Raw genomic sequence first — 16,687 nt, 5'->3', positions numbered from 1 at the left:
CCTGGTTTCTTTCCATGCTCAGAGAAAATGCCAGCCCAGCATTGAGGAGAACCAATTTCCCTGGGCATGGAGTATGGCTGCTCCACCAAAGGTTGTTGCTGTGGGACTTGGAATAGGTGAAAGGATAATTTCTCATAATAAGACAGAGCTCAACTACTGCTGAAGCATCCTGAAACCATCCAGGCAGAGACAAGAGTCCCTAAATCCAGACTCAAAGCTTTGGGGAAGACCCTGACCTCTGCCTGTGGCCTCATAGCTGTGGCACTCACGCCTCACCTCTCATGTTCTGGCCCCTTTCTTTTCCCAGCTTTCCAGAGTTTACAAAGGACTCTCCCATCCATCCTGTAAGCTAACTGAACACAGCATAAACACCAAAACAGCTGTCCAAAGGGTAAACCTGGAAACAGCAGGGTCTCATGGATCTCATTCTTCCCTCAGGAAGGAGAGCCATGGCCACAGAAGGTTGGGATTTCAAGCTCACAAATAAACGGCAATAATGGTGTAACTTTATTTAGATTTATCTTGACATTTAGCACAGTAATATGCACAGAAAGAAAAAAGTACCAAAATACCAAACTCATAGCATATAAAATAATCAAATATATTTCATATTTAGTTAAATATTTCTACAACACATCAGTGGGACTACCCTGGGCAGCCCAACCCTGTAAATATATATATATTTATATTTATAGCTGTGTTATATAAAATACTGTATGTAGAGAAAGCACTGAAACTTATCACCAAAATAGAAAATAGCTCAAAATACAGATAGTTCAGGTTTGCTGGATATACCCAATATCGAAAAGAGGTTCAAACCCACTGCAGGGGATAAAGCTGCAGCTGAGATGCTCTGGCAGGCATGGGATGGTAGGGTGGGCACACACTGGATCAGCTGGCAGGAGCCTGGCTGCCAAAGGCCATGAGATGACAAAACTTCCTGATTCTCAGCCAGAACCATCAAGAGGATTCCAAAGTGGGAATGCCAGCAGTGCTTGCAGCTGATGTGGGGCCAAAGCGCTTTTGGAAAGTCAGAGCTACCAGAGCAGCACAACTGCATCCCTTAAGGATCCAGCTGCAGCAGGACTGGCCATCAGCAGATGCACAACATCACAGGCAGATTATTCTGAATTTTAGAGATGCCTCTTCAGCAGATGACAGCAATTCATTCCCAGCAGGTTTTGAAAACATAGAAAGCTGCGTTTGTGCAAGGCCAGGCTCCCCCAGGCAATACTGTGTGGCACGGGAAGCAGCAGGACAGTGACACCAAATGAAGTGCTTGGCCTGGCAAAAACTCCCACCTCCCCTGAGGGTCATCAAGGGTTGCACTTAAGAACCCAAGGAGTTTGTAGACAGGTATAAAAAACATGGCATTTCTGGGAGCAGCGCTGAAGTGCAGCTGGAGTCAATAACCTGCACCAGCCGTGACCAGGGTGCTGCAGGGGCTTCAGGCTGGGTGCTGGCTGGGCAGGGAGAGGCACAGGTCCTGGTGGCAGGGGCAGCCAAGGGCACTGCTGCTTTCCAGACAGCACAATTCTGTGCTCCTTTGTTGCTTTTTGGCCCAGTGTAATGATTGATTTACTTGACTGCCCCCGCAGGAAGGCAGCCAAGACTTGCCCAGAGCATCTCAAGCCCCAGCACTGGTGCCAGCCCCACACTGGGAGATCACCCTGGGAGCTCTTCCAGACCCTGTTACTGTGCTTCTGCCATGCCACTGCAGAGAAGCCTATAACCCATTAATAATTCTGCAATTGCTCTTTGTCATCAAGCCAGCAGTTGCATCCCTAATTACATGGCAACAATACTATGCTAACAGGATGAGCTATAATTCCTGGGTGGTATTAACATTGTTATTTTACTCTGAGTAACTTCCTGGTAATGGCCATTTGAATGTGGCAATATCAATTAAGTGAATATAAATGCTTAGCCCCTGGAAAAATCATTAATAAAAATCTCATTCTGATAGCCTCTAATCACAGCTAAGTACAATTACTCATATGAGGCCACTATAAAAAGTATTTTTCTCATCAGAAGAAATTCATATGGTTTTCTCAACTGTTTGTAATAAAGAGGACACCATATAGAAAAGTCCAGAAAATAAGCACGTTTGTTTCTCAAAACCTATAGATGAACATGACAATATCTCTAAATTACTGGCTACAAACAGGATTTCATTTAGCTCTACTCAAGCTGTAGCCTAGTATAAATGTTTTCAAAGCTGCATGTTGCTGTTTCATCTGGAACAGCTGCACAGGATTTCTTTGATATCAAGCTCCTGCGTGGGGATGACGTTTCAATTTCTCTTTATGCCTCCAAACTGAAACAAGAAGGAAAAGACATTTAGTAAAACAGGTGCATTTTTTGGGAAAAAAAAAAGGCAGCATAATTTTGCCTTGAAAGCAGTTCTAAGAAATAATTTATCAGTGCAGGGATGACAGAGCCACGCTGTGTCTGTCTATCTGCGTTCCAAAGGAGACAGGGAGCCCGGGCTGTGGCTCCCCCAAGGTGTGTGCCCGGCTCACACGCTGTCCCCAGGGCTCACACGCTGTCCCGGCCACACGGCAGGTGGGTGACCTGGGCACGGAGCAGGGACACCCGCGCTCTGCTCCTGACATGGACCAGCCCCTACATCCCGGCTGCGCTCCCCCTGGACACAACCAGCGGAGGGAGGGGCGCTCCGTGCCCGCTCCCTCCGAGGCGCCTGGAGCCCGGCAGCTCCCAGCACGGCAGGTTTGAGCTGCATGGGGCTGCGGACATCCCAAACCCCGGGGTTGGTCGCGACAGGCAGCTAAAGAAGGTGCTGACCTACATCACCCAGCAGACACACTTTCTTAAGCGGTGAGCGAAGGTTTTTTAGGTTGCTCATGGCTGAGCAGCCACAAGCGCTGCCTGCCGAGGCACCGAAGCGCAAACGCCCTGTCAGGCACTCGGTGCCCGCCGGCGCGGTGAGTCAGAGCAGCAATCAGTGAAACATCTCTTATTCACAGCACCCTGCAAGAGAGCCCCATGCAGTGCCTGGGAGGAGGGGGTTAGCCCTGCCTGCTTGCCTGCAGGGCCAGCCACCACGGCTCCACACATTTAGAAGGTGCAGCACATATTTATCTTTCTTTAGTGAGATAAGGCTGGAAAAATCTGGGACACCAGGAGGAACTGGCAGGAGGGCTGCTGGGGTAATGGGGGAGAAGTGGCAACACCATTATCTGCAGGCAGGATCTCTCTCTCAAACATTCATGTGGGTTTGTTGGCCTCTCTTCATAAATATTTTCCAGACAAAGATTTGTTTGTGAATGCTGTCAAAGCAGCCTCAAGGAGTCTTTTTGGTGACCTCCAAAAAGCACATTTCCTAAGGCATTCCCCTGTGCATGTCTTGTCAGACACCCGCTTTGATGCACAATGTTTACTAGGAGAAAAAAAGCAGCAAAAGCTGACAAAGGCTGCCAAAAATCGGGACTCCGTTTCAAAATTTGATGAGCTGGTGCAAACAATTTCTGCCTGGGCCATTGACCTCTCAGTCACCTCCAGCAAAGGGTCTGGCAGCTCTGTGTGGCCCTGCCAGGGGGCACAGCCAGCAGGCTGAGGGATGCACATGCAGCTCACCTCCCCAGGCTACTTACTGCTCTCCTGCCTCAGCACTGTCAACGCCCACAAACGGGATTTCCTCCCTGTCCATCTGCCCCAGAACGAGGTGGTGCTTCTCCATGTTTATGACACACTGGAGAGAATAAATGTCTTTAGGTAAGAGGGAAAACTGCAAGTTAGAGTGGTCTCAGCTCCCCCATCAGCATCCTGCTGGAAAACTCCTACCTTCAGAGACTTCAGTGTCTGCAGCCCAAAGGAAAAGGGTTGGTCGTTGTCTTCTGAAAAAAAAAACAGGACATTTCAGATTTATACATTCAAAATGCCCTCCTGGGCTTTTTGTCAGTGACTCCATCCTTCCTTCGTGGTTGCTTTGCTAAGCAAAACCCTGTTTATAAAGGGACTGACTCAAAGGAGAGCAGGAGGGCACAGGAGGGCAGGCAGATGTGCCTGCAGTGGTTGCTCCATCAGCATGGCAAAGCCAAGCTTGTGAACACATCCTCCCCCTTCCCTCTGGGGATCCAAACAAGATCTTACTCTGTTTGGATTTTAACATCTTCCTAAAGCTCTGTTTTTCCTGCTGGGGTGAGAGGAAGCAGCCCAGGGAGCAGGAGCAGAGGGTTGTGCACTCACCCACGACCAGGGCCGCGCACTCCACGGGGACCGCTCCCACCGTGAGCGACAGACGCTCGATCTGCCCGATGGCTTTCACCTTGTTTGGCAAGGAAACCATCTCCTCTTCCACAGGGAGTGCTTTCAGATGCTCCTTTAACCTGTGGGCATTGAAAATTCTCCTAACATCAAATGGCCATGGCTTGTCTGTTCCAGCAAGGAGCAAATGGTGTTTGGAGGGTGCTTTCACCTGAAGTGCTCTTACCTTGCTCATTTACCACGCTGTTGTTGGAAAGCTGCTTCCCTGGCAGGTTCTGTGGGGGTGCTCTGCAGGCAGCCAGCAGGCCTCAGCATGACCCACTATGCTGCCCAAGCACAGCTCTGTGCTGCATTTTGGGTTTTACCAGAGGAATCTCTTTTCTACATTTTGCTGAGACTCAGAGAATACAGAATTGCTTCTAATGCAGTGTGGGTGTAAGGGAGGGTTAGTTCACTCCAGCTTCCATGAGTGGAGCTGACACTGTGTCCCCATGGAATCATAGAAATGCTGAGGCTGGAACAGACCTCTAAGGTCATCGAGTCCAGCTGTGTCCCCAGATGCCACACCCACACATATTTTGAACATTCTAGGCGTGGTGATGCCACCACTTCACTGAGCAGCTTTTGTTCCACGGCCTGACCACCCTTGCAGGGAAGAAATTTTTCCTGATACCCAAACTAAGCCTCACATGGCACAACATGAAGCCATTTCCTCTGGTCCTGTCACTCATTACCTCACTTGAGCCTCCTTTTGGGGAATTGTAGAGAGTAATAAGGTACGCCCTGAGTCCCCTTTTCTCCATGCCAAACATGCCTCACATCCAGGGTGGCCCAATCCAGGTTTGTTAGTTTGTTAAGTGCTTTGTTCTGAGGAAATGGGGACAGATCAATCACATTCAGCCCAAAGAAAACAAAAAAGGATGTCAGAGATACCTCAGGTACAGTTTTTATCTGCACCCTTTGAAGCAGTCTGACAATACTAATTAAATATTTAGCTTCAGTTTCTCTTTTAAACTGAACTAGGATCTAATGGAAAGGCTGTTTGAGGTGCAGATCTCTCCCTCAGATAAAAGCCAGATCAAATTTCAGCTATTTGAGGTACCTTTCTACTGAGCCGCATTGCAGCACTGCTTGTGTCTGTCTGTCCATCTGTCCTGGGGGCCAGCCTCCTCAGAGGCTCCAGGACTGAGGTGGGCATTGCCCACACCATTTAACACAGGTGCAAGGACTGTGAGGGGTAGCAGGGAAAAGGAGCTGGATCCCCTCTGCTGCTTTCTTGGAGTCTGGCCTTAAAACTCAGCAGGACCACATCAATCAGAAGTTGGTGAGTTCCTTGGCTGCCTCCTGCTCCTCCTACAGCTCCACAGGGGTTTCTCATACTGGCAAGCTGTGAGCCTGCTCTGCTGCTTTCCTCAGGGTGAGGGGGAGAGAGTGACTGGCATCATGACAAGACACAAAAAGTCTTTGAAAAAGAAAGGGGGAATTGAGCCTGAGCATCAGACACACAAGTGCTGCTTTGAGGCACCGGGTGCCCTGAGACCTGCAGCAGAAGCAGGCTCTGACCTCTCCTAGTGCTCTTCAAAGGGCAGGGCTGCTGCAGCACAGCAGTGCTGCAAGAACTACACTGGGCACATGGAACAAACACAGGGAGCTGAGGAACTGCCCCAGAGCATGGAATGCCTCCAAATGCCATCGTGTGGCCATCCTGAGCTTGCCTGAGCAGCTCCACAGGTTGTGACGAGGTTGTATTAAGCACAGCCACCTTCCAGTCACTCAGCACTGCTGTGCAAAGAAGTAATTAATGTTGGGAGAGAACAGGCACCATTCAATCAGGGCCATGCAGAAGTGCTCAGTGAGCAGGTGTAATTTTCTTTTTATTCATAATTATTGCAAGTTAGCTGCAAAAAGCAATGACTCCATGGGAATAAAGTGCCAAAACCTCCTTGATATCCTGTGAGCTGATGCCTGGTCCTTTTCCTCAGAGATGACTGAGTTTTGCTGCAAATGGCTGTCAGACACCTCTAACAATCCATAAATACCTTTCCTTTTCCTTTAACCGGGAGAAATTTGTAACTGGGAGCAGCATCAGATACCCAGTTCTGAGAACATGCATGCACACAGCTTCTTTACATTGGAAAATGTAAATACATCACTGGGCCAGCAGGCTGGGGGCATGTCCAGCAGCCTGGTCCCTGCCCTGCCACGGAAGCCTGCAGAGCTGAGCTGGGCTGCCCTGGGGACACAGAAGGCTGGGGAAGGAAGGTTCAGCTGTTTTGTGAGGCACTGAGTGACAAGCAGGCAGTGAAAAAATATGAATACATCCCACCCTCTGAAGGGATTCCCTCAGAGGCGAATAGGGTGGCACCCTATTCTGTTCCACCTCCCTGCCATTTAAACTGGGACAGGATTTGGTTGTAACAGGAGGGTGAGGGGCTTGCCCAGCCCTTCTAGAATGACCATCACTGACATGGGCAGAGCCCCAGCCCCAGGACACCGCCTGTGCTGCCAGGTGCCCTGCTCCTGCAGAGCAGAAATCCAGGATATTTACCCTAGCCTGTCCAGGCAGGCAGATGACATGAGGTTGTGCTGTGAGCCGGTGTCCACCACGGCCTTCAGCTCCTTCCCCGCACACTGCAAGAGCAAGAAGAGATGGGGAATGATGTGTGGGATGCAGGATGAGCACCAGAGTGTCCAGGAGCTCTGATGCCCATGAACTCTCCTCATGCCAGCTCATCCCTGCTCCCCTGCTTGCTCAGATGCACGTGGGGTCCTGAGCCCTTCCTGGCTCACTTGTATCAGTTTCTCTGGGTCTGGATTGAAGGCACTTGAGACAGTAGTTCATGTTTGGACTCGGGTGTTTATTATTTCTTATCAGTAAAACAGTCTCACTACTGTGAGTTCTGCAGCTTTTCATTAGCAAGGCACAAAATGGCCAACTATCTCTTGTTGCAAGGTCTTTTAAGATTAAACTATCCAATTAAGAACTGACACCTGGATTATTTTCCCTTTTAACCCAATAACTGACCCCAAAGAGCTGCAATGCAGAGTTTTCTGCCCAATTACAAAATGCCACCCAAACCCATGGAGAAGAAGGAAGAAGAACCAAGAAGAAGAAAGCCAGGACGACACCCTGTGCCCTTCATCTTGCTTCCATCCACGACATACTAAAAATCCCAAAACCTAAATTTCTTGCCAAGTGATGTACCCACACTACTCTCTATAATCTATTTCTCACTTCTAGTCTATCTTGAAGTCTAGGAAACTTTCTCCATGAATGAGGGTCAAAGTCAGTGCTCCCCTGGGGGTCAAGGCACCCCAGAGCAGACAGAGAAATATTCCTGGTGCCCTGGGTTTCCACAATTTGCCCCTGCAGAGAGCAGATGGGGCAGCCCAGGCAGGAGGGAATGCTGTGGAGGGTGGGAAATACAAATGAGCATGGGGCTAAGGAAGAGAAATATGAAATTGCCCCTGGGCAAAGAAAATAGGGATGGCACTTGAGGAAAACAAGCAGGCTGTGAGCACAGGGATTTGCCATGGATAATTACACCCCAGCATTTCAGCATGCTGCCCCAGCTTAGCTATCCCCTCTGCCCTGATGTGCAAGGGAAGACACCCATCACACCAGTTTTCTCTGTGATTCTCAGGTGAGCATCTCTGCCACAGCAGCCTGGAGCTGCAAAGGGAGTGTATCCCCAGAGCTGTGACAGTCCTGTGGGAGCACAAACCTGACTGGGAAACACAGAGAGCAAGAGCACAGCCTGAGACCGTGGGAAATAAAGTCTGCAGCAAAAAAACCCCAAAAGTCTGTGGAGGGATGATTACCTGGCAGCTCACCACTATGAGCTCTTCATCCTCAGTTTTCCCCGGGCTGTCCAGTTTGGTTTGGTTCAGCTTGTTGGTCTGTGGTGAGAGATCCTTGGGAGCCCAGCTGCCTCGGCTGCCTCGGAACTTGGATAAGTTTGTCTCCATCAGGCGCTTCTGCAGGATGTTATGTGGTTGCTATGAGGGAGAGCACACACAGAAGAGCAGGCTGAAGTCAGAGGAAAGCCACACAGTGGCCTGTGCCACCAGACTGCCTGTGGTGCCCATGGGCCAGCACTGCTGCCATTGGAAGCAGCTCCTAAAGTCTCACTCTCCCTAATTCCCAGACTACAGCTATTCTTCCCAGCTAGTTCTGGCTTACCTGTCTTTGACTGAAAAGAACTTTGTTTTGCAAAGGGAATAATACTTTCAAACTATCAACCTTTGAGACCTTGGAGGGATGCCTTATCTTTTACCAAACTCAAAATCAAGATTTGATTGCATGTAGGAATCCAAACAAGTACAGCCTTTTCAAGCTGGTGTTTCAACCACAACTGCCTTCATCTCTTGATGAAGGGAATTCCATAATGATGTGAAAAATTAAGATGTAACAAACCACCTTTCCAATGATATTCATACCACCTTAGTACAAAGAATGTCTAAAATTGCCCTCTGTGCCTCTTCCCCCTGTACTTTTATTTAGCTGCTAAATGGGACCAATCCTGAGTGCCATACCACAAGAGGAAAGGGAGAGAAAAGAAAGAGGTAAGCTCATCTGAGACAGGTAGGTATTCTCCCAGAATTCCCAGCACTTCTCTCTCTATGTTATTTCCGTTTGCTCTGGGAGAAGTATGTTGCCTCTCAAGATCTCCTCCAACCTCTTTCCCAAAAGCGTTTTTATGTTTAATGTTCATCTCAGATGGATGCACACACTCTGCTGGAGGTGAAATGACTCTGCCTGATTATCTGCTCATTTCTCTGCCCGACTAATCTGCCCTCCCCATTAATGCCTTTCCTTCTGATTTTAATTTCTCCATGGTGAGACATTTTACTGGCTTATCCCTGAATTTTTGCATTGATGTGAAACCTGCCTGTGTGTCTGCAGAGACATCGGAACCAGCAAACCTCCTCATCCCAAGGGAATATCAGAGTCAGGATAACTTTGCAAACCTCAGGCCGTGGCTCCCTGAGTTGCCAGCACCCATCCATGTGCACAGCATGTTCAATAACACCACTTCCAGAAGTCTGATGCAACCTGGCATCATCCTACAGTAGCTGCAGCCACGCTGGCGCTTCAGATCGCGCTGTGAGCGCAGCGCGGGCAGCGGGGCTGGGCCAGGCTGATGGGCTGGGGCAGCTGCAGCAGCACCAGTGGGCACTGGGACATGTCAGCTCCTCGTGTCCCCACTGTCCACCCTCCCGCTTTCTGCTGCTTGAAATAAAATCCTGTGGCCCTTTGGGGTTGCAGGTGCTGTGTCTGACCAACCTGCTGCAGATCACATCCTGAGTCTAAGCAGTAACTCCTGATGGGGGGGAATCACATCTGACATGGTGCTGTCTTCCCAGGGAGGCCAAACAGCAGAAACCAGCATTCCTTAAGTGCACTGAAGGCAGGCACTGGCTTCACTGGTACTGGGCCCTGTGGGGGGGACAAGCAGATCACTTTGGAAGCGAGGTATGAGACAGAATCCGTAGGTGCAGTCAGCACTGTGATCACTGTGGTCACCTCCAGCCCTGTGATCACCTCCAGTGCTCCTCACCAGAGCAAAAATGCAGGCCAGGGTTTTCTGACAGTGGATGGGATGTCCTTTTCACCCTTTAGGTTTGACTGCAGCTCAGGAACAGAGCTGGAACACTAATTCTTCACATCATTTAAAAACAGCAAAAGAAAAGATTTAGAAATAAATGGATGAGGTTCACCCAGCTGGCCAGAAGACAGCCTGTCACACAGTGGGCACCTCCTTTTGCTCAGCCTTACTCAGGCAGGACCAAGAGAAATTTCTGAATGCCATCATCCAGGACAGTCTGGGTGCTCTTCTGTTCTGCCTGGCCTCCATTTCCAATGCAGTCCTCACTGCTGTTTTAATTGTCATCTACCATTGAATTCAACCAATTTTTTTTAACTACGAGTTCTCCTATGGATTGTTAATCAGTAACATATATGGGTTTTCTCAAGCCCTGGTTTTTATGAATCTTACATGGGATCCATCTCCAAAAGGAAAAAAATCCATCTCTCAGGAGTCACAAGCACAAATGGGATTGTCTTTTGTTGACACTTGCCCTTCTGAAAACCGCAGCAAATCCTGCCTCTGGGGGAACAAATATTCCTTATGTTGCGCTCCAATACAGCAATAATCTGGCAGCAGGGGACTGGAAAGGTTCCCTGCAGCACCATCCTGTCTCAGGCTATTAATTAGTTTGCTTTAACTTGGATTTCCCCTGACTCTTGTGTGCACCAGAGTGAGGGATGTTTGTCACAGAGATGACTCCAGTGATGGATACGTACTTGGTAAATGGATAATGTGGCCAGGGGACATTTGCAAATGCACATTTTGCTGGCAAACTGCAAGCAGACCATGTCTGGGAGGGAGGGAGAGAGAGGAGGAAAACCTCCTCCTGACAGCAGTGGGGAAGGCAACTGTGTTCTCCCCCAGTGTGGGCCTGGCAGTGTTCAAAGGAACCCAGATCACCTGACACAATATTCCCTTGCATTGCAAAAAACTGTTGAAGGTTTTATAAAAGTAGAGAATGTTACATTTCATTGTGTCAGCAAAAAAAAAAAGTTTTCCTAGTATCATTCAGCACTACTTAAATACAAATCAGGATTTTTTCATAAGATGGGTCCATTTCCAACCCCAATATTTGCAAAAAGTTATGATCCCCTAAGAATGTCACAGTGGAAACCAAAAGGAGAGAGTGGAGGCACCATCTATTGCTGACCTTATTTACCACTGTCTGTCAAAAGCACAAATAATTCTGCCCAGCTTTGTTCCTCTGTGATTTGTAAGCAAGTGCATTGCTGCAGCTTGCAGTATTCATTTCTCTGGCAGGTTTCCCTCTATTTGGCTTCTAGATAACAAGACCCATCAACAGTTTCACTGAGGTGGAGGTGAAAGTCAGGGAGGACACCAGCTCCCCTCCTCCACAAACCCATCTCAGGAGGTTTGCCCTTTCTTCTGTACCTAGACAGTAGAGGGGGAGAGACAGAAGAGTTTTAATCATTGACAGAGCTAATCCCAAGAAATAATCAATTTCTCTCTCTTCTTCCCACCCTTCTTCCAAACTCACATGTCCCTGACAGCATCCTGAGCTGTCATCCCCTCTCTCAGGGTGATGAGGGGGGACAGAGCTGCCCCCTGACCCCCTGTGTGCCCAGGCAGCAGCCAGCTCTCTGGGCAAGGCAGAGCACACAGCATCAGAGCTTTTTGCATTTCAGGCAGGACACGCCAAACTCTGGGGTGTGCACAGCAGGGGACTGGGGACACCAGAACGTGCTGCAGTTCATCCAGTGCTGCCCCAGCAGAGGGGAGCTGGGGCTGGGGCTACGGGCTACCCAGGGTTGTGCTGAGGGTGCCCAGGGGAGGTCTGAGGGTGTGATGGAAATGGGAAAGGCTTTTGTTGCTGTTGCTGCTTTTGTTACTATTTATAACTCTGCTTCCCAGGTTGTCAAATGATGCAGGGCTGTTCCAGACAAAGCTGCTCCAAACTGGTCTGGGGGCTCTGGGGGCAAGGGACACGTGTCAGAGCACCAGGAGGAGCTGCAAGAGCCAGGACACCCTGTCCAGGCTGGGAAGGGGGCCATGGTTACCCTGTCAGGAAGCCCCATCCCAGCTAAAGACCATCTCAGGCTGGTTTTTGGGCTTCAGGAAAGACACTAATAGAGGGAAGAGTCATGAAAACAAAGCCATTTCTGTTCTCTACATCCAGCATAACATTTGCCAAATTCAGTGTTTGCTTTGCTATAGCTTGATGTCATACTGGACAGAGGGCAGTACATAAAGGGAACAAGGGAGCTGGAGTTCTCTCTGAGCCAGAGTAATTCACTGGGAATGATGAGAGCATTGAAATGGATGATCACAAGAAGCATTTCTCAAACCTGCCTGTGCACAGCATCACCAGGACAGCTGAGTGATGGCACACAGATGAGGATGCCAGCACACTGCACAGCATCACCAGGAGAGCTGAGTGATGGCACACAGACGAGGATGCCAGCACACCCACCCTGCTGACCTGCTGCAGCTTGGCTGTGCACAGCACCCCCCCACCAGAGCCACAAGGAAGAGGATTTCTCCCCAGAGCTGCAGTGCTTGCTGCCAGCTGCCACAGTGACAGACAGGATCTGTTCTCACCACCTGTCACCATCTCTGAGGAGCTGTTCCCTCGTCTCTGCTCCTGCCAAGGCTGCTGGAAGAGCCCCAGGGGAAACCCTGCATTAATAACGCTGGGCACGCCAGGAGCCCCGAGTGCCCGCGTCACCACGGCTGCACGCAGCTCCAGCACAGAAACCTGCTGCTCTGTGGGGACATGCACAACCAAGGAGGCCATGCAAACACCTTGGCCAAGAGCTCTGGTGCCCTGGGCCTCCTGATCATGCAGCTCAGTCCCTCTGGGCATGGGCCTCTCAATTTGGGGCCACGCCAAAGCGAAGTCCCATATTCTGGAGGGTCTCCAGTCTAGAGATGCACAATCTCCTACTCCTTCTGGGGACAGCCCTTGTGGCATCCAGGCAGCCACAGCAGTGGGGACACACACTATGTCCTCTCGCAGTGCCCTTTCCCACCCTGGCTGTGTGAGGGGTGAGTGTGGCAGCATCGCTTCCCTGCAACACACCCCTGGGACACGTCTCGGAAATCCACGGGATCCTCTGTGCTGCTGTGGGAACAGTCCAGTGCCAGTGCTTTCACTCTGGGCACTCCCTGCACACCCCACGGGGCAGCAGGCTGTGGCCAAGGGAGCCCTGGCCACATGTACCCACTGTGCCATCACCTCCACTGTGGCGTGGGGACCAGGGCCATTTTGCAGTGGGGTGGCCCAGACCAGCTGGGGTCTCACCCCAGCCCCAGCAGCCAGATGGGCATCTCACCTCTGCCACATTGCTCCTTCTTTTTGTTCTTGGAGGCCTCTGGGAGCTGTGGCCCTCCACAGGGCTTTGGCACATCCCTGGAGAGAGCCCCCCCAGGCAGATTCTCCTCGCAGGGGCTGTGGGTGCAGCAGGGATGGTGCTGCAGCCATGGCAGAGGAGCAGGGACGACACCTGGAGGGACATTTCTGTATCCAAGGTGGTGTCAAGGAGCCCCTGCTCTGCCCCTGGTGCTGGTACAAAGCCTGGTCCTCGCTCTGCAGGGCAGTGGACTTCAGTGCTCAGTGCCCCGGCTCCTGCTACCTGTTGATTCTTACCTGGGCAGAGCAGAACCCACATCAGGGACTCAGCCCTGCTCACTGGGGCTCACAGAGCCACAAAATGTCATTTAGACTCTGCTGAAAACAGTAATAAAGCCGTCTCTCCCTGAAAAGCACTTCAACTCCCTGCTGGAGAGCTGCAATTCAGTGGTGACCAGGAAAGCTCCTTCTGAGCCTTTCCCTGGGCAGGAGCTTCACTTCCTACAATTGCAAAACCCTTTGGATATCAAAAAAATCACCTCCACGTGCTCTGCAGAGAACAGCCAACTCACTCCACTTGTCTCAGGCAGGCAGAGCCAAGCCTAACTCAGCTGAGCAAGAAGGCTCTGACAAAACAAAACACTAAAAATAAAAATATTTGCTTTGGTTTTCAATAAAACCCATATCAAGCATTGGAAGAAAAGCAAGTACTGTGCAAGGTGCAAGGTGCAAGATATTTTCAACACTTGGGCAAAAAACCTAAAGGAGATCTCCCTGGTAGATACATTTTCTAAATTTTTCTCCTTATGTCAGAACTTTTGATGTTACATTGGAGTATCCTTTCCAGTAGAGAAAGCTGAAATATTTGCACAGTATTTAGAAATGCTCTCCAGCCCCCAGACACGGTGAATAACACCAAGTACAGGATCACATAGATCACTGCATATGGAAATATTTTAAACCTAAAACTATGTGTCTTTGGTTTAAGAAACCCCATATATGCATTGGCCTTTATTGAAGCGTGATCTTGAGAGTTTTATATTTTGAAGTACCAGTGACTATACTTCACTGAATCTCTATGATTGTGTGTTGTGTGTACATATAGATTACAGGCCAACATGTGTGTGTATGTATGCATTGTATGAAGCCATTTTGACTTACTCTGACCAGAGAGGAATTTTGTGCTTCAAACAGAATGCCATTTTCATGCAAAAGTTAAAAAAATAATTTAAAAAAATTAAATGCTATTACCTCTGGCCAGGTATCTAAAAGTACTTACTAGAAGAAAACAGCTGTGGTTATAACTACCATATTTCTACTCCCTTCGATTTACATGCTAGAACTACCATCATATTTCTACCCCCTTCCTTTTACATACCCAAGTCCCATTTTTTACAATCAGTTCCCTCACGCAACCAACTTCTCCTAACAGAAAAACAGCGTGAAGGAAGACACGGACGCTGCCCTATCAGCTCCTTAAGTCGCCTTCCAATAAACACAATAGAGCCTTACAGTATCCTTCGACGTGCCCAGCTTCTTCAGCCCGTCCAGAGGGAGGAGATCTGCAGAATCCTTGTGGATAAACTGAACCGCCTGCTTCATCCTCCTCTGCTGGCGGAGAGACGCCGCTTCCCTTATCTCCACTTCTTTCCTGCTCGGCTCTGTCAGGATGCCCGAATAAAACATCTCTGCTGCCTCTGTGAGCGGCTGGCTGGGCGAGCAGCCGGGAGCAGCGCAGGGGATGCGCGGCCGGCCGCGCTTTATACGGCGGGCGCGGTGACGCGGGCGGCGGGCGGCAGGTACCGCGGCCCCAGGGCTGCGCACAGCGCGGCGCCCGGCGGGGGGAGCTGGGCTGCTCCAGGGATAACACATGGGGAACACATCCCCGCCCTCCCTCCCCACTGGCCGCGGGCACTGCGCGGCTCCCAGAGCCCGCACGGACGGCGGAGAGCAGAGGAGCACCGAGCTGGGAGAGCTGCACGGCGGGAGCGTCCTGCGTGCGGGGCTGGTGACACCGCAGGGGACACTGCCCGGCACTCTGTGCTCCCCCCGAGCTGGGGGGATGCAGCCCCGCTGGCCATGGGGAGGGTTGGTACCTTGTGCCCGGGGTGCCCATGTCTCATCACAGCATGGCCCGCAGCAGTTTGCATCATCGCTGTCCTCTCAAGTGCCCAGGAAAACTGTCTCAAAAGCTGTCCCGGCCAAACCGGGGCACCTTAAATGTGGTTTTACACAGGGCTTCTGTACCCATCGAATGTCCAGGTACAGCACAATGGGACCAACACCCACACCCCACTGATTGTTAATCAGAGCAAAACTTGGCAAAGCAGCTATGGTTTTACAGCTTTTGTGCTGCTTACCTAATGACCCAGCTGTTGCTGGAGCCAGTCTTGCTGTAGTTACTTACCTCTGATCCCAGACAAAGCTGGGAGATGTGTTAAAGGATGCTGGCATTACCTTGGCTCACTAGAGGTGTCCTTTATACCTCATGGGGCAGCTCTAGGCTTCCAAGAAGTGAAGTCCTTTTTTCTGGGGCTGGGCTGTCCTTTAACTCGTTTTATTTAAGCATGTACAAAGTCTCCAGTAAAATTCTTGTACCTCTTTCCATTACACTGTACCATATGAACTAATATACATTAGCAAACTTAATAGAGTTTCATACTATAGACACTGATTAATGTAATAGTTACTGAAGGTAATTTTCTTATCAGGATCCATAGCATACTGGGGTTTCATTCACTGCAACAGCAGGTGAGGGCAGCAGGTGCTTCCCTGAACTTTCTGCTTTCCAAGCAATTTGTTGCATGGACTAGGTGCAGAAAAAATGCAGCTCTGCCTCAGAGAGACAGTACAGATCTGTAAACACTCCACATGGGTTTGGTTCTTGTTAAACTGAGAGAGACCTTTGATGTGCTAGGCAAAGCACAAGAAAAGCACAGCTTAGTCCAGGATTTATGCCAAGCCAGACTTCTAGGACACTTACAGGGCTGGGACACTGATTCTCCCTTGCTGTCCCCCACCAACAGAGCCTGGGCTCACACTTTCTGCTCACTAAAACACCACTGGCACCCTGCAGCTCCTGCTCCTGGCCTGGGAAGTGGGGCTGGCACAGAGCAGGCCTGATGCCAGAACAGCAACCCCCTGTGAGTAAACTTACACATCTGAGTTCTGCAGCCAGGACAGACCATGTATGTTCAGCCCCTTCTCATGTGACCTGGGAGAGAGGAGGGGGAAAAAAATCAGCTGATGAGTCAGAATGCCATAAAACCCAAGCACATTATTTCACAGCCTCACAGAAAGGCCACGACACACAAGCCAGCCCAGCTCAGCGAATGTGTCAGCAGGCAGAAGGGGAATATAATTTGTATTCCCTATGCTGACTCAGCTCATTACACGACAGAACCTTTGCTCCACTCTGGCACACAGGGCCAGGAGGATAAAAGCACCTTATTTTTCACCTTGGGAGCTCTTTGGCACTTTTCCAGCTGATTAAATAAAGATATACGACTGCATCCACGCTCTCCCGAAGACAAGGAGGAAACAAAAGGGCTGACACTGA

At 50.0% G+C, this 16,687-nt stretch overlaps 1 protein-coding gene across 1 annotated transcript; it reads right to left on the bottom strand.

Annotated features, from left to right (window-relative positions):
- Window positions 1-494: 494 nt before the first annotated feature.
- Window positions 495-14,888, bottom strand: NRIP3 (nuclear receptor interacting protein 3). Its single transcript, XM_059848873.1, has 7 exons — window positions 14,641-14,888; window positions 8,050-8,226; window positions 6,776-6,858; window positions 4,210-4,349; window positions 3,805-3,857; window positions 3,615-3,712; window positions 495-2,317 (listed from the first exon to the last, which is right to left on the bottom strand). The coding sequence occupies exons 1-7, from the start codon at window positions 14,812-14,814 to the stop codon at window positions 2,305-2,307; spliced, it is 738 nt and encodes a 245-aa protein (XP_059704856.1). The 5' UTR covers window positions 14,815-14,888; the 3' UTR covers window positions 495-2,304.
- Window positions 14,889-16,687: the final 1,799 nt, after the last annotated feature.

Source organism: Haemorhous mexicanus, chromosome 6 (genome assembly GCF_027477595.1).
Source record: "Haemorhous mexicanus isolate bHaeMex1 chromosome 6, bHaeMex1.pri, whole genome shotgun sequence".
Classification (NCBI taxonomy): Eukaryota; Metazoa; Chordata; class Aves; order Passeriformes; family Fringillidae; genus Haemorhous; species Haemorhous mexicanus.
The sequence above is the reverse complement of the archived record's forward strand: the minus strand, read 5'-3'. Positions and strand labels throughout refer to the sequence as shown.

What these genes read in the sequence shown, in the direction of transcription:
- NRIP3 (XM_059848873.1), bottom strand. Translation starts at nt 14,814, where the DNA reads ATGTTTTATTCGGGCATCCTGACAGAGCCGAGCAGGAAAGAAGTGGAG. An exon ending in TGGGCACGTCGAAGGATACT is followed by an intron (nt 8,227 to 14,640) that starts GTAAGGCTCTAT and finishes TCTCCCTCATAG; the next exon opens with CAACCACATAACATCCTGCA. An exon ending in GCCTGCCTGGACAGGCTAGG is followed by an intron (nt 4,350 to 6,775) that starts GTAAATATCCTG and finishes CAATGCCCACAG; the next exon opens with GTTAAAGGAGCATCTGAAAG.